This window comes from Prinia subflava, chromosome 3, assembly GCF_021018805.1.
Source record: "Prinia subflava isolate CZ2003 ecotype Zambia chromosome 3, Cam_Psub_1.2, whole genome shotgun sequence".
NCBI lineage: Eukaryota > Metazoa > Chordata > Aves > Passeriformes > Cisticolidae > Prinia > Prinia subflava.
The window spans coordinates 42,870,607-42,889,358 of NC_086249.1; the positions used below are offsets into that span (position 1 = coordinate 42,870,607).

The following is an 18,752-nucleotide window of genomic DNA, read 5'->3' on the forward strand; positions in this document are numbered from 1 at the left end:
ATTCGGACACATGCTTTTGTTTAGGAGAGATGTTTGTCACCACTTCCCAATCACGATCTTGAGAAAAGTGAATGAAACATTGCTGCCACCTTGAGGTTGTTGTTTTGTGAGTACCTTGTGAAGCTTAGCTTGCCCAGTGTGCTTGAGTTTAATGTATTGACTCTATTCTATAAAAGTTAATTATTGGGAGTGCACAGAGTCCATCAGTGTGCAGTTATGTCAGGCCTTAGCCTGAGACAGAGCCAGGGATGGAAATGGCTTTAAAGCACAGTGTTTGATCAAAACTTATTCTCCATAGCAGCAAAAATGGAGGGAGGACTGTGAAGAGTGAGAACTTGTAGAAAGAGAGATACTGATTAACAAGATTATTCTTTTTTTATAAAGGAGGAATAAAACAGGGCAGAGAGTTCCAGGACAGACTCATGAGCATGCTATTTGTACAGTTCCTGACTGTGTTTCTTGTTCTACCACAACCCTAATTCCACCTGAAAACTGAGAAAACCATTATGCCCAGTAAAGTAGGCATACACGTCTTAAAATCAGACTTCCTCCTAGCCCCAGTTTGGTGGAAGCATACATTTAAAAAATCTGAAGAACAAAAGATAATAATAATAAATGGAGATCTTCTATAAGAACAACTGAAAGTTTGTGCACTCAGGAGATACACAGGCTTAAAGAGCAGAAAAGTTTCTCAGCATCCCATCTGCTCCTCTCTTTGTGGGAGATTTGTTTCGGTTGAACCCAAAGAAGGTCTTGCATTTGCCTCCTCTCATCTCTTTACTACCTTCATTCCCTTACCCATAGGTATGTGTAATCCAGTCTGTTTTCATCTTTGTGGATTTATATTAAATTGAGATTTCCATTCCAAGAGGAGAGACTTGGAGCAGCTATTGAAGTTAATTCACTAATTTATGTTTTCTGTTGTTTCAACCAAATACAGTGATGGTGATGTTGAGGCATTAGACTTGAGCAAATAGGAATGCTTTGTTGAAGGCAGCATCATTGTGTTAAATTCTAAGTGTTCTTGGCTGATTTTCAATTTGAGTAGGCATTTTGATGCCTCTGGATGGTTTTCTTGAGTCGTAATACTTAAACTTCTGATTATTAGTAGTAATAGTTGTAACTGACAATTGAAATGAGCTCTTCTTATACCCCAGAGGAGTTCTGAAGTGTAGTTTTCCTGAGAGTTTTATAGCAGCAGTGAAGTGAATGCCCTCTTGCCTCTGACAATTCCTGGTGCTGGCACACCCCAGTCCCTTAGCACAAGCTATGGTGAACTGAATTAGAAAATACATGCAATCTCTACCCTCAGGAGGTAGGAACTTCTGGATTTTTCCCTGCCACATTTGTTCTCTGATCTGATTCCCTACATGATGCTGTAAACAATGGTCCTGGCACAGTGGGAAGGTCAGTACAGGGCAGGGATGAGCAGGGGTGGCTGAGGCAGTCTGAGTTGCATGGCTTACACATCACTGCATTGAGTATGTTAGTGCAGAGCAGACCTGCCCCATCTTTCATCTGGGTTGTGAGAATGTTACAGTTATCCTCAGAACATCTCTCCCAGGCCTAATATTGATTTAAAAGTACTCTTTTGTTCGTATCTTCTTGTCTGTTTCTGGTATGTTTTGTAAACCACTTGTCTTTTGCCTCTTACAGCATGATTTGCTCTCTTCAGATTTCACCACGTAAATCTTCCTGCTGAAAATTTACTGAATTTGTTCAAGGTGGTGTTATTCCATTCCCCTTCCTTGTGTTGGAAAATGCCAGGATTTTTCATGGATGCATCTGCCTGTATAGTTTGCTAAAATCATCCTCCATCACTCTTGTTCCTTCCCTGAGAAACATTTGGCTTCATGGAGACCCAAAATTTGTAATTGTAGAGTTTACTTAGAGAAAATTAAGTAGGTTGATTTTAAGCATTACAAAACTCTCAGTGTAAAGATAAAATCATTATATTTGCCTAAGACCCCAGTGAAACTTGAATTATCAATTCAAAATGTGGTATTAAAGCATATGAGTTTTTGGTTTTCCTTTTTGATTAGATCTCTTCTGTGTAACTTAGAAGTATTGGCTTGCTTTCCTCTTTGGTTTTCATAGATGTTACTGTTAAAGTAACATCTATGAAAACCAAAGTATTGTGGGATTTTATATTACTCCCCCTCTCACTGTTCAATGTGCTAGAGCAGTGACAATTGCAAAACATTTAATCTGATCTCTAAAAGAATTTGTGGAACTGCAGGATGGGAAAGTCATCCATGTCTACAGCAGGGAAGCCAGTTTTCCATACTTCATAGCTGAATGAAGTTCGGACACTAGTTGGATGGTAGAGAAGGGGTAAATGAGTGAAAGCTTACTTTTCAAGCTTTGATCTTACAAGCAAATGTAATTATGCAGTATACAGAAGTCCACTTACCTGTCTTACCACCCTGTAATAACAGTGTATTTATTTGTAGTAATTATATCACACTGAAAGATTAAATGACCTTAAAGGAATTTATTCTTGTGCAAGTAACTAATTAGTGCCTTCTCAATGTCCTGAAAAAGTAGTTGTTATTTGTTGTTGTTATTTCCTGGACTACTCAAACCACAGTTCAAGCAAATTTTCTGTTGCTACAGGAATCCCTGTGCATTCCATTTGGGTCCTTCTGTGGTTGTAAGGCATGTGACAAAAGGTGTGGGAAAATGCTGCCCATGAAATGGTGTTTGCACATTGCATCCTGGCTGGGTTTATTTCAGGAACAGGAGAGTTAGCCATTGCATTTTGATTGCTTGTGACATTAGTGAATCAATATCCCAACTGTATGGTGTTACAAAGAAGTGGATCTGGTTTGCAGAAAAGTAGATTAATCTAAGGTTAATTTTGTAATGTTGGATGCTATAGGCTTTTCTTTTCCTTAGTGAATTTGAAAAGAAATAACTGCAAGCATTACAACTGTGCAAGCACAAAATATCTGGATTAGATAACTTATGATACAAACGCTAGAGGAATATTATTTTAAAGAACTTAGTCATTTTCAAATGTGATAACATACCTCTATATTGTCTTTACTGAATAATCTGTGTAAGAGAATAGAAAGTTGTATGTGAAAAAACAACTCAAGTATTAGATAACAAGAATCTGCTATTATAATTTAATAATACCTATTTCTGATGCTGGTTGTATTTCCAAAAGTATGAATATGAGAAATGAATCTTTGAGATAAGCATAAAAAGCTCATATTCTCTTCACTTTGTTTTATTACAGTCAGAGATTAGAAATGAAAGCACAAGTTGCAGACGCATTCATAGCAAAATTCCAGCTGACACCGGATGAAATGAATCTGCTTCGAGGCACGAAAGATGAGCCAATTACTGAGGTAGCTCAATGAACATTAAAATCTCCTGAACGAAAATGTAGCAATGCCTTAACTGAATTGTACACGAGATATTATTTTCAGTTTGCAATTTTTTACAGAGGAATGTACCTTTTAACAGAATGGTGCATTTCTGATGAGTTTGAAATGTGTGATGAAAGATTCAAGTAAAGAGACAGTAAATCAACATTAAATTCTAGTTTGTGTAATGATGTAACGAGTTTGAGGCAAATGAGCTCTCACGTATTCAGCTTGAGGCAAAGGAGTTCTCATATGGTTCTACACTTCAAAAAGACCTTTACGAAGTCTGAAATTTCAGTGAAAACATTTTAAAACTTCATGACACTCAAAGCAAATGAGAAGATTGCAGTTCTCTAGTACTGCCACTGTGCATGTGTGTGTACATTTTGCATATTCATGTATATAGGTATTCAGTGGCTTGAGACAGTGTAAGCTGAGGCTTCCCCTCAGTGTTATTTGGTTGCTAAAGATACTGGGTGCTGATTCACTTCAACCACCTTCCAAAACAAATTTTGGAATATGTTATGGTTTGAATAAGAAGACACAGTAAAAGGAAATTTGTTCTACAGTAAAAGCAAACTGAATAATGGAAGCATGGAGTATACTGAACACGCTTTTTTATTATTGTAGTTGCATGGAAAGCTTCACATAGTGTCTCAGCAGGTAATCCAGATTTATATCATTTTCACAGGCATCCTGTTCGCAGTTAAAGCACTATTAAAAACATGGAACTAATAACCATAAATAGTGCTAATGAAAGCATGAATGGAATGTGCTAAATAATTGTGCAGTTGAGTAATTGCTGTATGCTTTTGTGCCACTATTGCCATGAAAGAACATTCAGGTTTCTGGAAAGTGCCTATTGCAGGGAACAATGACAGCAACGCTGTGCCAGTTACTGCATGATTGGTTTGCAGCCAGCGAGGGCTGGTCTTTTTGATATTTAGTCTAAAAAATGTGCAGAAGTAACTGAGATAGAACAGCTGTTCTGCTTTAGTTGGCAGACTTCAGTAGCCTCATGTGTGTGTGTTTGCCTTGTGACAGGGTCAACCAGTGTGCTTAAAGCACTTTTTAGTCAGACTTCTGGTATGGAAGTTTTCTTTTTTCCTGAAGGGAGAGTGCTTTGGGTTTTTATAGACGTGGTCTTTAACACAACTGATGCAAGACAGTAGGTTGAATTGCTGGCCTGTTTTACTTAGAATATGTCTATTTTTATGAGACTTGAACCAGAATGGAGCTCTACTTTTCTGAGCAAACTGTGTTCAAATCACAAAGATACAACAAACAGTTGTATCTGAAACAGCTGGTCTCCTCCAAGGCATTTGAAATATGTCTCCATAGGAAGGCAGGTTTGAAAGTGTTACTGGCTTTCCATTTACATTCTGAAACTAACAAAGTAACCTTTTCAGCCATATGTCCTTGTCTTGAAGGGTTTGAGGGTTGTTGGTTTTTTTTTTTTTTCCATTGCTGTGGTTGAGTTACTCCACAGAGAAAGCTTATTCTGGAAAACCTTAGTCTAGTCTATTGCAAATGGGTTTTAAAATTTTTTTAAAATAAATAGTTACCCCATTTTATGAATACAAAAAATATCAACCTGTAATCATTGTCCTTTACAATGTGTCATTTTGCTCCTTAGATGCTAAGGGCAATGGAGACAGTAATGTAATGCATAGCAGTGTCCTTAAAATCTCCATAGAGTTACCTAATGGATGTGAAACACATACTTCACAAGACAGGTTAAAAACACATCTGTAGGGCTTTTTTGTTGTTGGTTTTTTGTTTTGGGTGGTGGTGGGTTGTTGTGTTGTTTTGTGTTGTTTTGTGTTGTTTTGTGTTGGTTTGTTTTGGTTTGTTTTGGTTTGTTTTGGTTTGTTTTGGTTTGTTTTGGTTTGTTTTGGTTTGTTTTGGTTTGTTTTGGCTTGTTTTGGCTTGTTTTGGTTTGTTTTGGTTTGTTTTGGTTTGGTTTGGTTTGTTTTGGTTTGGTTTGGTTTGTTTTGGTTTGTTTTGGTTTGGTTTGTTTTGGTTTGTTTTGGTTTGTTTTGGTTTGTTTTGGTTTGTTTTGGTTTGTTTTGGTTTGTTTTGGTTTGTTTTGGTTTGTTTTGGTTTGTTTTGGTTTGTTTTGGTTTGTTTTGTTTGTTTTGTTTTGTTTTGTGGAAGAAAAGTTCGATGCAATGGGAAACTAAAAAATCCTAAGGCTCTTGAGATGGAATGAAAGGTAAATGGCAGAGGCAGGGTGAATTTTAAAAGCAGCATTTGGAACACAGACCTGCAAGTAACTTAGAAAAGGAATTGAAAGAGGAAGTATAGAGTGCTAGAGATTTGAATAGAAATTCCTGCTTTTACGTACTGTTTGTATTTTGTTTTTAAATTGATTTAGGATTTTTTTAAGGCTTTGGGACGAGTAAAACAAATCCATGATGATGTCAAGATTCTCCTCCGAACAAATCAGCAAAGGGCAGGGTGAGTCCTACTTAAATGAGTGCAAGAGAACCATTTACAGTTAAAGGCAGAAGTTAAAGCAAGGTCTCATTCTTTGCTTCATATGACAGAATATATACAGAAATATATAGAATATTTCACACACAAAAAAAATATTTGGAATGTTTAATTTGACTTGCACATGCTTTTGCTAGTACTGCCTAAAATAGTATTTTCAAATAAACTTTTTATTTGTCTTGTAGCTTGGAAATTATGGAACAGATGGCTTTACTGCAAGAGACATCTTATGAACGACTTTACAGATGGACTCAAAGTAGGACTATGAATGTTTTTATGAATATTATTATGATGATCCCTTTAATTCCTTCATGTGGATTGAACTTAGCACAAACCTTTTCCAACATGTATTAACATTTTGGTTTCCTTCTTAGGGAAGGATGTGTTTTGAAGCAAACAGTTAATTGGCAATTCTCTCGGTTTTTGGGCCAATTTCATTATTATAAAAGCGGATTATTCATTTGTGTTTTTAGTAGACGGTTTTCCACAAAGAGCAACTACTACAGTTTGGTAGTCCAAAGAAATTTTTAATTGTATTGAATTTTATTTCCTTGGAAGTTAGAGAGAAGCTGTTGGTTTTAATGATTTGGTAGTAAGATCTAGTTTAGTGGAAAAAGTGGTAGATTACTTTTAGAAAAGAAAAAAAAAAAAGACACCTCCTTTTGTCAGGATATTCTTCTGAATGATAGTAAGGGTTTTTTTGTAATATATACTCTGGTTGTAGCCATCCATGTTAAATGTAACACCTTGATAGAGTCAACCATAGTGGCTTTTTTATTACTTGCCTCTTCTCTGAAGCAAGAGACTCTCACTGACAGTAAGATTCATGGGGGGAAAAATGGTGCAATGTGATTTTTATATTCATTAGCTGTTCTTTACTGGATGCTGAAACCTCAGATAATAGTTGTGGTTTCATCCTTACGAAAAGTCATAATTTTTCTGCCAATGTTTGATTTAGTTTATATGATTTCCACATTCCTGCCTGGAATATACAAGATTATATAGTTATTTTGATGAAAGAAAAAAAATAATGGAATCAAATGACAAAACAAACAGCTTCTTAGCTACTTGCTCCATTTTGTCTTAATAGTTTGCCTGAAATTTGGTAAACAATTACAAAGGAGCCCAATAAAATTCTGGAGGTTGAATGAGTCAACATATGTATGTGGGCATGAACAAATAGTAAGCTTCCTTTAATCATTTATCTTATTGAAATTTGTGATGGACATGTATTTTACAGTACTGCTTGCAGGGGAATTTAATTGTATTAATACTAACTAGCCCAGCATAATCTGAAGTCTTCAAAATTAAAAGCCTTTGAGTTGTTAACTCTTTTTCTTGTTTGACAGCTTGTATAAAATGAATTACAGTGTAAAGAGTGTGCTTTGTGTTGGTATTTTATAGATGAATGCAGGACATTGACACAAGAATCATGTGACATTTCTCCAGTTCTCGCTCAAGCCATGGAAGCCTTACAAGACAGACCTGTCCTGTACAAGTAAGTAAATGTTTGCTATTATCTCTAGCAGAAGCTAGTATTTTGAGCTTATAAAACTTCAAGATGGGCATGAATTACAGTGCCAAGGCTGGTGGCACTTTGGTCCTGTGCCAAATTCAAAACAACCCAGAAACTTAAGTTATAAAAAATCATATTTCAACTGCTTTAAATTTCAGAAGTCTTTTTGATGTAATTATGATACAGGAAATGTCATTGGACTTTTTCTAACTTAAAAGTTTCTAATTAAAATGTCAGACTGTTTTAATTTAAATGAATTGTGAATTTCTGTGCTCTCATTCTAGGATTTTTCTGAAGTAAAAAAGTCATGTTCAGAACATGTGATTGTATCATTTAAATCCCCGAAATAAAAAATTGGTAAAGGCTAATTAGCTTTTACTGAAGTGCCTGTGGTAGTAAGAATGTCTTCCATTATGAGTTATACAGTAATCTATTAACAAATTCTACATATAGACCTCTAAAGTGTAGAGGTGTTTATGTATCTATATCTGTGTAAAACACTGCTGTTCTCATTCCAAATTTGCCAGTGTTGAAGTAAATGAAATGGTACTTAGGAGAGTGAACCACCAGGTGGCACTGTAAGAACTGTTTATTGGGGTGACTATCCTTGAAGAGGTTATTTACACTTCTTTGGTATTTGGGTTTTCATTGGGCTTCTTTTTTTCTTAATGCATTGCTCACATTTTACAACCATTGAAAATTAATTTCAGCCATAGGTATCCAGGACAGCAGAGTATCTGGCAGCCTTTCAAAGGCTGCCCTTGTCTTTTGAGAGTGACAGTGCGAAGGTGTAGGTACATGATGCTGTAAAGCTCCATGGAGCCCTCCACAGGAAAAATGCATAGGGCATGTGGACCTGAAAAATGCTCTCAGTGTGAGAGAAAGCTCAGGTCAGGACATGTTCAGTCAGCTCTGCTGGTTAATGTGAGGGAGAGGTGGTGTCACTTGACCTCCCTGGCTGTTGGATGTGGTGTTGTTGCAGTCCTTCGGACCATAGCTGGGAAATGCAGTCCTTCTCTCCTCTACACCCTCTTTTACAGCTGCAAAAGATCACTCACTACACTGTTCACAACATTTTATAGGATTCTTTTTAGATACAGTTTTATTTTCTGTAATAAATACTTTGTTGAATTATGATACTTTGAAACTTCATAAAATCATCATTTTGCTTTCTTGGTTCAAGGAAAGAAAACCCTATCTTGTATATAAATCCACTTCTGGCCAGTTTAAAATGAATCTGCAAAACAGAATTTTTTTTTTCTGACACTTCTGTCACAAACAACAGTAATAGTATTAACAAAGATAGAAATTGATAGGTAAGACCTTTCCTCTGCCAAAAGGGCAAAAATAAACGTTACTGTGAATGATGCAGCCACGTGTCTCTCATCATAGATTATCAAGCTTAATTACTTGCTGCAGCATATTATCAAAATTGCAGTACTGAGTCTTTACATTTTAAATCTCAAGATTTAATTTATTCACTTCCAAAATTTTTTTTATACCTTTAAGTAACAAATTGCTGAGCTCATAGTGTGGAAGTTAAGTCACAGAATAAAATAATTTTAAATTGTTTTATGTATATTATCACTGCTGTGTGCACTAAACACTTTCCCTCCAAATCACTGCCCTTGCATCTGATAAGGATTGTGATTCAATTGGGTGAAAGTGAATAAGATGGAGAAGGGCAGGAGTTTAGAAACAAATCTACAAATTCTTGTTTCCTTATTTGACTCATGTCTTGTTAACTACAAGTGTCAGAAGGATTGCACTATGGATGGCCTTTTTAGAACTACAGTCAGTAAGGAAGTAAAATAAACATTTCAGATTGGTTTTTACTTCCTGGCTCTAACAGAAAAATTGAGAACTGTTTCCTAGAAAATGCATGGAGACATAGCTGAAAGCAGTGTTCCTCTTCTATCATCCACTCAGGTTTACAGGTTTTTTTTCTTCCTCTTTCCCCAGTGATCATTACTGTATATTTTAAACATTCAAGCTGCGTTGAAAAAAATCCAAATGTTGTTTTCTTCTCCAGACATGAGTATGTGTAATAACATAGTAGTAAATACTGTGTTCTAGTGTAAATAGTAGTTATTGCTGAATTTCTAAGATGCGGGATTTTGTAATGGTTATACCCTGTACTACTGAGAGCAAAAGGAAAATCTGTAGTTTCCTTTTTAAAACAAAATTATCATTATTTAATGCTGTTCTCAAAACTAATAATGATCACAAGATCTGTTTCACTGCTGTTTATTTAATGATCTATTGTGTAGCTGTTTATTGGAGAGGAAAAAAAAAAGCTAACTGGTTTCTATAGACACTTGGGATTTTTCACTCCAATACTGCACCTTTTAGACAGTGGGCAGTTGTCAGATCCTAGATCTCTTCCACTTTTAATAGCATTGTTTTTGTCAAGAGTAATTTATTAGAATTTTTTTGTTAGACTTTTATCTATTACAGATATTTACTCTCCGACTTAACAAGTACAGTGTATAAAGAAAAACACTTCAACAGAAATTTCCAGATTCTTCAGGGTGCTCTTCCCCACCTCTTTCAAATAATAATTAGGATTAAAATGAACAAAACTGAAGGTTCCCTCTGACTTTTTATAGCAGAGTAGAAATCTAATTGAACTCAATGCCAAGAATTTCTGAAACCATATAGTATTTTCTTTTAAATTTTGTTCTCCACCTCTATTAAATGTGAATCCAGTACTTACTAAATGCAGACTTAAGGAAGTCAGTGAAGAACACTCTTTTTATTAATGTAATTTTATATATACGCTTCTGCTTGGTGTTATTGGTGACACCATGCTCACTCATTTGCAATTTTCAGTTACATGTGAAATAGAAACTGTAATGTGTATTTCTTTCCTTTGTAGTTTGTGTGTTGTTCAAAATGCTTAATTTGGTTAAAAAAAAAATGGAAGTGTTCTGTGGCTTGCAAAAATAACTGGGATGTTACCAGTGCTCATTTCCCATCCTTCACTTGCTTTCATGCTTCAGAAAGAAAGGTAGCCTGCTCTAGAAATAAGCCACCTGTAAGTTACTGGCACCTCCTCTACCACCAGCAAGCCATTTGAGATAATGCATTCTGGGCTGTAATTGTTCCATTAAATCCATTAAATATCTAGCTAAGATTGCTTTGATTAAAATCAGTGAACAGCTATCAGATATAAGTCTGTTCCTACTAGTCATGTGGTAGCCTAGAAGGAAGAAGCCCTGTGTTGCAGTGCAATAAATTGCTGCTTCTGTCATTCAGCTGGACCATATGCAAACAGGAGTCCCAAACCTGTCAAAGATGCTTATGCGTACAAAAATTGAAAAGCTCGGTTTTCATTTATTTCTGTGAGGTAAGGGAATGGGAGAGTCAAGGAGAAGTTCTGTTTAGTATCTGTTCAAAGGAGTCAAGAAAATCACAGAATATGCTGAGTTGGAAGAGACCCACAGGGGTCATGAAGTCCAGCTCCTGGCCCTACAAAGCACCATCCCTATGAGTTACACCATAGTGCCTGAGAGCAAGGTCCAAATTCTTCCTCAACTCTGTCAGGCTGGTGCTGTGACCACTGCCCTGGGCAGCCTCTTCCACTGCTCACCCACACTCTGGGTGAAGAACTTATTTTTAATATCCAACCTAAACCTCCCCTGACACAACTTCAGGCCATTCCCTCAGGTCCTGTCACTGGTCACCAAAGAGAAGAGATCAGTGTCTGCTGCTTCTCTCCCCATCATGAGCAAGCTGTAACTGCAGTGAGGTCTCCCCTCAGTCTCCCCTTCTCCAGGCTGAACAGACCAAGTGACCTCAGCCACTCCTCATGTGGCTTCTCCTCAAAGCCCTTCACCATCCTTGTGGTCCTCCTTTGGACAATCTCTAACAGCTCAATGTCTTGTTTATATTGTGGCACCCAGAACTGCCCCCAGCACTCGAGGTGAGGCCACCCCAGTGCAGAGCAGAGTGGGAGAATCCCCTCCCTTGCCCAGCTGGCCATGCTGTGCCTGATGTCCTCCAGGAAACTACAGAAGCAGTCACTTCATTTTCTTTCCTTGCCCCCTTTTCTTTTTTCTGTAGCAGTAGCCTGATCCTGGCAAGACTACAGCCAATGCTCCTGTGTAGGAGACACAGTGCCAAGTACTTCTTTCAGTCTATTTTGCAATGGTGTCAGAGGAGGCACACTAGAAAAACTGTTCAAATTCAGTAGAAAAACCCAACAAATAGTACTCTGACAGGTAATTTGGTAATTAATTTAGCCTGGAAACGAAGAGCTATCCAACCAAGAAAGAAGAGAAGGACAATGTGTGTGTGTATATATATATATATAAGACTATATATTGCAGCACCTGTCTGCAATATCAGAAGTCTTATCCTATATATTTGCTCTAGAGCAGTAGAGCAGGCAGGCTGGTGACAACATGAAATGAGGGCAAATTCTTCTTTTCTCCTATTTGTCAGGTGTACCATAGGCAGAGCAAGATGATAGAAATTCTGACACCTTCAGGTGGTTTTGAATGCTTTACAGTTGAAGCATTGATACAAGATTTCTAGAACTATAAAAATGTTTGTTTGTATTAGCTGTGAGGCTGAGCTAATCAACTGTGATCAGGCTGACTGGGTTTTTTTACCCTGTTTTCATGTTTCAATAACAGATACACGTTGGATGAGTTTGGAACAGCTCGGAGGAGTGCTGTGGTCCGTGGCTTTATAGATGCCCTTACTAGAGGAGGTCTGGGAGGTACTCCCCGCCCTATTGAAATGCACTCTCATGATCCTCTGAGGTACAGTACTAACAAGAATGTTTATGAAATAATCTTTTTGTTGTTGTTGAAATTTGGACTTCTGACACCATAAACCACTAATTTACATAGGAATTTCTCTTTGTGTAGGTATGTAGGAGACATGCTGGCCTGGTTGCATCAAGCTACAGCTTCTGAAAAAGAACACTTAGAAGCTATGTTAAAGCTTGTGACTATTCAAGGTAGTACTGGTTTTAAAACATAAATTGTGAAGTGATCATAAGTATATGATAAGTAAGAAAATGTGGTTAATTTCTTAGGCTGGGCTTCAGTTAGAAGTCTGAGTTTAAATTTTCCTAAAAATAATCTCGGAATGGCTGGTGGTTGCACTCTGCCAAAAGACGGTGGTCCATAACAGAAGAAGAGTATTTCCAAATGCACTCATTTTATTTTACTGTACTGAGGTTTATATTATATTTACAAAGGGACATTTTAGAGCGTAGTTGAGAGTTCAGAAGTTGTTTGTGATGTATATGAATACATCTTCTTGAAAATATTGCATATTATGTTGAGGATTTTGATTATGCCTTTGCTCTTTTGTTTAGTAAATTTTTAAAAATGTAATTCATTTTTTCTGTAAGTCTCTTCATTCTGTGCTACAAGGAAAATGGAGTTTTCATCTGTCATTTAACATCATTCCAGGTTGATAGAGATTGAAGTAGGCCACTCACAGATACGTGAAGCTTTTTAATATCAAAATTCCCCTTCATTTTAGAACTGCAGATTCTCATGCTTAGTCTTCAGCACCTTTGTGTTGTTTTCAGTAGATTGAACCTATACTTTAAAGACTTGTCCTGTAGAACCTTTAGTATGATTTGCCTCTGTAGTTTCAGAGAAAGATACTTTTTATAAATTGAGCATGAGTACTCAGTTGTAACATAGTCATTGTAAGAACTTACATTTGATCTGTATCTGGTGAGTTCTTTAGATTGTATGTCTCAGTCCTACTCTGGGTTTTAAAGTGTATATGTATTCTGATTTTCCTTACTGCTGTAAGTATTAATTGGCGTTCTTAATTAATGATACGTGTAAAGGAGGCTGTTTAGGAACTGTTGTAAGTCAAACTGGAGGAATGCTGTTTTTTAAGTACAGTGTACTATAGCAGTGAATTTAACACTGTTTGCTGACAGTATTTCAGGGAGACAGGAAAGCAGGCCTCATGATGGTTTTATGATAGAAAAAAAGACACAGCATTTCTTTGGAGATGACTGACTGATGCTTCTGCTATAGCTGGGGAGCCCTTCAGAAAAAGCTGGGCCCATGGAGCATGTAAATGTGTCTGGTTCTGCTGTGGGCTGGACTTCTGCTGCTGCACTTTGTTCTGGAATTCTCCCACTTCTTTGTGTAGTGCTTTGCTTAACTATGAAGTTCTTTGGCCTTCTGACAGGATGTTGGGCTGAGATTATATGACCATGAAACGAGATGTATTTAGAGCATTTCGGCCACAGAGCAAGACACTTGATAATATAGAGAATATAAATATTTGGGGGAGAAATTTTCAACAAAAAATTACCAGGCCAAAAGCTTTTTCAGGAGAGACTGGTATAAACAAGAGATTCAGTATTTCAGTCTGAAGGAAAAATATGTTTTTCTAAGCTCTCTAGGAGTGGGTCTGCTGTTGCTGTTGTACAGTTTTCAAGAAATGTAAAGAGGATGTCTTACTTTCATACTGGGGGCAACAAACTGGGAGCTTGGAAGGTGCTGTCTGTAACTATTCCTCTGTGTCTTTGGGGAGATTTTTTTGATGATAAGGTCTGTAAGACAAAACCGTACTTAATAGGATACCACTGGATTTAAAAAGAAACACTTACAGGCAGTGCAACCCCAAAGTACCCTGAGATTATGTTCTTTTTAAATACAGGTCCTGAACTGGTAGTGAGGACAGCATCTATGGTACTGAAAAACTCAAGCTGAATTTTCTGTACTGTTGTGCAATCTTTAGGTGTCTGGTCGTGCAGGCTACAGTAAAAATTGAGTTAATTTCATGCAGCCATTTTACAAGCGGACATCTTGTTTATTTGCAGTTAGAGATAAGGACAGAGATTTGCACCTTCAAAGTGTAGTTCTTCCTAACAAAATTTGAGATCTAGTGTAAGCATTTCTGGAGACTTTCATCAGAGACTTGGATTTTTTTTTTTTTTTCCCATTCTCCCATAGAGGGAGCCCAAGCAACTGCTGCAGATAAAACACCTACCTGGTGGTCTGAAGTTAGGTCAGTCAGATGTTTTCACTTCAATTTCAACTTGAGCAGTTTTTTGCAGATGGAACCACTTCTATTATTTTCATTCAGGTGTCTCTGTACTGAGTTCAGATTTCTGTTTCATTCTGCTATAAGCTTTATGTAATTTCAGGACTGTGGTGAGTGTGGTAAATCACAGCTATACAAAAATGTCCCTTCTCAAAAAACAACAGCAAAAGAAAAAGCCACATGAATACCCGTTGGTGCAATACAGGTGGATTTGGTCCCACTGGATGAAAAATTGTATGTGTAACACTTTTCTTTTTTGAGAATTGTTTCTGCCCCAGTTTTTAGTTTAAAGTGACCAAATTATGTACCCCATAAGCAGAGCATGCAAGGATGGCTTTTAAAAGTTTTTAAATGTTAAGCTTGTAAAAATTAACTGTTTCAAGTTACTCCGACCAAAAATGCTGTTAAAATTTTAAGTGCTGGAAACACATTCAGAAGAGTTTAATTCTTTTTCTGGACAAGCATAAAGGGTCTGATTTTCCTCTTCAGAGTTTAAGTATTCTTCTAGCAGGACCCTCCCAGTCATACAGAAATCTTCTATTGAAAGGAATGGAGAATTGCAGGCATTTTAAGAGATGCAGTAGAAACCCATTTTTTGTGGAGTTACAGGAACCCAGATGGAGAACAGAAGCTAAACAAAGTCCAAGAAAAGATCTCTCCTTTAAAAGAAGGATACACAGAGAAAAGTTATATATGGTGTGGCAAGGAGTTGGAAGCGTATCTTCAGTTATGAACTGTATCTAAAAGTTATTTTGGACCTCTGAGAATTGTTTATTCTGTAATTCTTTTATGTCAAACTTGCACCTCTTACATAACCCATTCTGCTGGAAGGTTTCACTGCTTTTGGAATCCAGATATTCTAATTGGACATGAAAATACATGCGAAGGCACAAGCATGTGGTATTGCAAAATTTTTATTCCATATCCTTTCGTATTCAAACTTCTATATTTTTGAGCTAAAATTTTCATACCAAACAACTTGTTTTTAAGTCAATCTGGTCTAGATACACTATTGCAAATATGTGCTAGGTACTTGTTACATTGATGAACAGTACAAGTGTGACTGTTCATACTAAAAAATGTGTTAATTGCTGAGGTCTATCTGGGAGCTAGCCCTTACGTAAGAGAGCATGCATGCTGTGGTTTGAAATCTTGCTTTTTGCCTTGATATCAATACTCAAGTATATAAGCATAATTTTATTACCTTACCAATTCAGTATGTTGAAATTCTTACAGCCACCACACTGAATTCAGTTGTTACTGCTTATATGGCTTTTCATGTAACTAGGTGTAAAAAGGCATTGGCACAGATCTCTGATCTTTTATTATTTTTACTCTCTGAGGTAATCTGTCTTAGTCTGAAATAAGCAAAATATAGCTTCAGGTCACCTGATTTCTGTCACATGTCACAGTCAGTTTGTTTACTTTCATTGCATGGGTCCCATCTGAAGATGAACTCCTGTTGACAAGTTTTAAATTAGAATTAAAGTATTGCTTTCTCCATAAATCTGTTCCGAGTTGTTACTGAAGTGAGAGCTTGAAGATCTGTTGCTTTCAGTTTGATTGATTTATGACAGCACTGGTTGCCATGCAACAATTCATTTGTGTTTCGTGATAAGATAGGGCAATATTCTCTTTTGTACATCGTTCTGTGAAGGATGAGTTTCAATTGCTGCTGGGGAGGAAGCATTTGCCAGCGCTGCAGCACGCAGTAGCGTGGAGGTACACATGTCACTTCATTTGTAACAATGCCACCAGCTCGTCAGTAACCAGCGCTGACAGACACGTGTGTTTGCCAGTCAGGCCTTTCAAAGTGGGGTGTACTGCTGCTCCTTGAGTGTCTCACTGGCCTGGGTGGTTTTGGGGTGTTTTTCTGTTCAATTTCAGGAAGTGCTAATATTGAGCTTTACTGAGACAGCTTCTTGCTAAATCATTTATTCTCCCCCTTGCTGCTTCTGCCTCAAATCCCCACGCACTGTGTTGCTCTAGGAAGCAATTGCCTAGCAAAAGGTGACGACTCTGGGACTGTTTTGCCATGCAGCTATTTCTTAATGGCTAGATAGGAAGTGCAGTGGAGGTGTGAACTACTCATGTGGAGAAAAGAACACACAGTTCATACTGCTTTTTATGGAGGAGTACCTCCTACATTTGTTTATTTGTTTTATAGTCTTGAAGGAAAGAGAATTACATTTGCATAATCTTAGCATGTGTTTTCATTACCTATAGGTGTGGAAGAAAATATTCAAGAAGTAGTTGGGCACATCACAGAAGGTGTCTGCAGGCCTCTGAAGGTGAAGTATTTTGTTTTCATTAGCACTCTAAATACAAAAACTGTTCTGTCGTGTTTTTCCCGAACTTGTGCTCCCATCTTTTCAGTGTATTTTCATTGCCCTTGGTTAAGCATTAGGATTTTCAACTTCTGAAGGGTTTTTTTTCTCAAATTAAAGATTCCTTTGTTCATAGATGTGTGGTTTATAATAGTCATATAGTGGGAGGTACTAGGATGCTAAATTTGAGCCTTGATTTTGGTTTATTTTTCCTATGTTGAGGAGTGCTGATGTACAAAAATACAGCTTCGTGATTAGTGTATGGGAATAGCTGTATTGTGTCAAATGAAAAGTCAGTGTAAGCTACTAACCTGTTTTTCATAGCAATCATTATGCTTAGGGAAGAGTGTACAGGTTATGCAGTTGTGTCATACTTCCACAGGACAGTTTCTTTACTTGTTTGTGACTATACTAAGAACTTACTGAGCCATAACTTCTTCGTATATAACAGATCTCAGTAGATGTCTTCTTGCATGAACATGTCAAATTGATGTAAAATGTTGATATTCACAACATATTCTTCAAGAGAGAAACGAACATTTCAACTCTGTTGTGTGAAAAGCCAGTTTCTTTTGTGGTTTGTGGGGTTTTTTGTTTGTTTGTTTTGGTGTTTTGGGTTTTTTGGGTTTGTTTTGTTTAATAACTCCAGCTCTTGTATTTAAAGACAGCATGAAAAATTGTTTGTTGATTACCATCTTTATGCTTCTTCAGTTTTTTTCATTTGTCACATCTTTCTATACTTGTCTTGTTTTCATGCTACAAGGCTTTTTTTCAGCCTTAGTAAGTTTAAGGGATGCATTTGATAGAAATCTTTAATGATGATCCATCAAATGACTGACTTGTCTATTGGATGTGCTGCACATAAGTACTGAAGTAATCAAGGTGATGAAGCTGAATACCAATTATTGCCTGACCGTGCAGTGTATTAATCCAGGTGTTTTTAAAGTAAAATCTGCTGTGCCTAAATATGATTATAATAAATTTGTCTTAGGATTCTGTAGCTATAACAATCATATCCAGTTGACAAATACTTAGTCTCAGATGTGAACAGCTAGTTTCTGGATACTGTACATAAGTTTCTGATAAGAAAAAGATATGGTCTGGAGACAGGTAAAATTCAAAAAGTGCCATTTAGAAAGTCACAGAATTACAGAAGAATTGAGGTTAGCAAGGGCATCTAGAGGTCGCTTGGTCCAAACTTCCAACTCAGGCTGGGCCACCTAGAGCTGGCTGCCCACAATGACTTTTAAATACTTTGAAGGATGGAGGCTTCACAGCCTCTCTGGGCAATGTATACCAGTGCTCAGCCACCTGCACAGTAAAAAAAAAAAGTGTTCTCTGATGTTCAGACAGAATCTCTTGTATTTCAGTTTTGTGCCTGTTGCCACAGAATTACAATCATCCCACACAACCTTTTAGTTTTTGATCTGTTGGAAGACACCGATCCTAATAGACACACAATCACCACAGGCTTTTGTTTTTAGAGATATTTCGAAACTTTCTGTACAATTGAATCAGTTCTGTTAGTACTGAATGCTGATGTTTGAGTTCAGAGTTCTGTGCATTCCAACAAAGTGATTAGGAATAAAATCAAACTCCTGTGTAAGTCAGAGGAAGTTTTGGTCTTGATCTGAGTGCTTGTGATTTTTATAATTAAGTACAGAATATCCTTCATTTTGATTGCCAAACTCTTTACACTTACATGCTGCTAGTCTATTTAGAAATTTCCCCTGAGATATTGTTGTTAGTACTGTGCTAGTGAAAATTTTAAAAAAAATCTTAAAAGAATAATTAAAGACTTCCCATTGTATTCTGTATTTTAATAAAATCCAACTTATATTAATTCACTGCCAGTCTGTACTTTCCAGTAAAAAGTATGAAGCAGTTGTTTTCCCCAGGGGAAAGAAAAAAAAAGGTAGAAAAAAATCCCCCCTGAGAAACTCCCAAGCAGGGTGCCTTCATACAATGCAGGATAAGTAATTAGATAATTGCAAGCCACCATGT

At 36.9% G+C, this 18,752-nt stretch overlaps 1 protein-coding gene across 3 annotated transcripts in view; it reads left to right on the top strand.

Moving 5' to 3' along the window:
- Positions 1-18,752, top strand: part of COG6 (component of oligomeric golgi complex 6) — a 54,006-nt gene that overhangs the window by 11,991 nt on the left and 23,263 nt on the right. For all 3 annotated transcript variants that reach the window (XM_063392002.1, XM_063392001.1, XM_063392003.1), the window contains exons 5-11: positions 3,245-3,356; positions 5,752-5,834; positions 6,056-6,126; positions 7,275-7,368; positions 12,027-12,155; positions 12,264-12,355; positions 16,648-16,712. In XM_063392002.1, the coding sequence (XP_063248072.1) occupies positions 3,245-3,356; positions 5,752-5,834; positions 6,056-6,126; positions 7,275-7,368; positions 12,027-12,155; positions 12,264-12,355; positions 16,648-16,712 (646 nt within the window). The remainder of the gene's footprint in view (positions 1-3,244; positions 3,357-5,751; positions 5,835-6,055; positions 6,127-7,274; positions 7,369-12,026; positions 12,156-12,263; positions 12,356-16,647; positions 16,713-18,752) is intronic.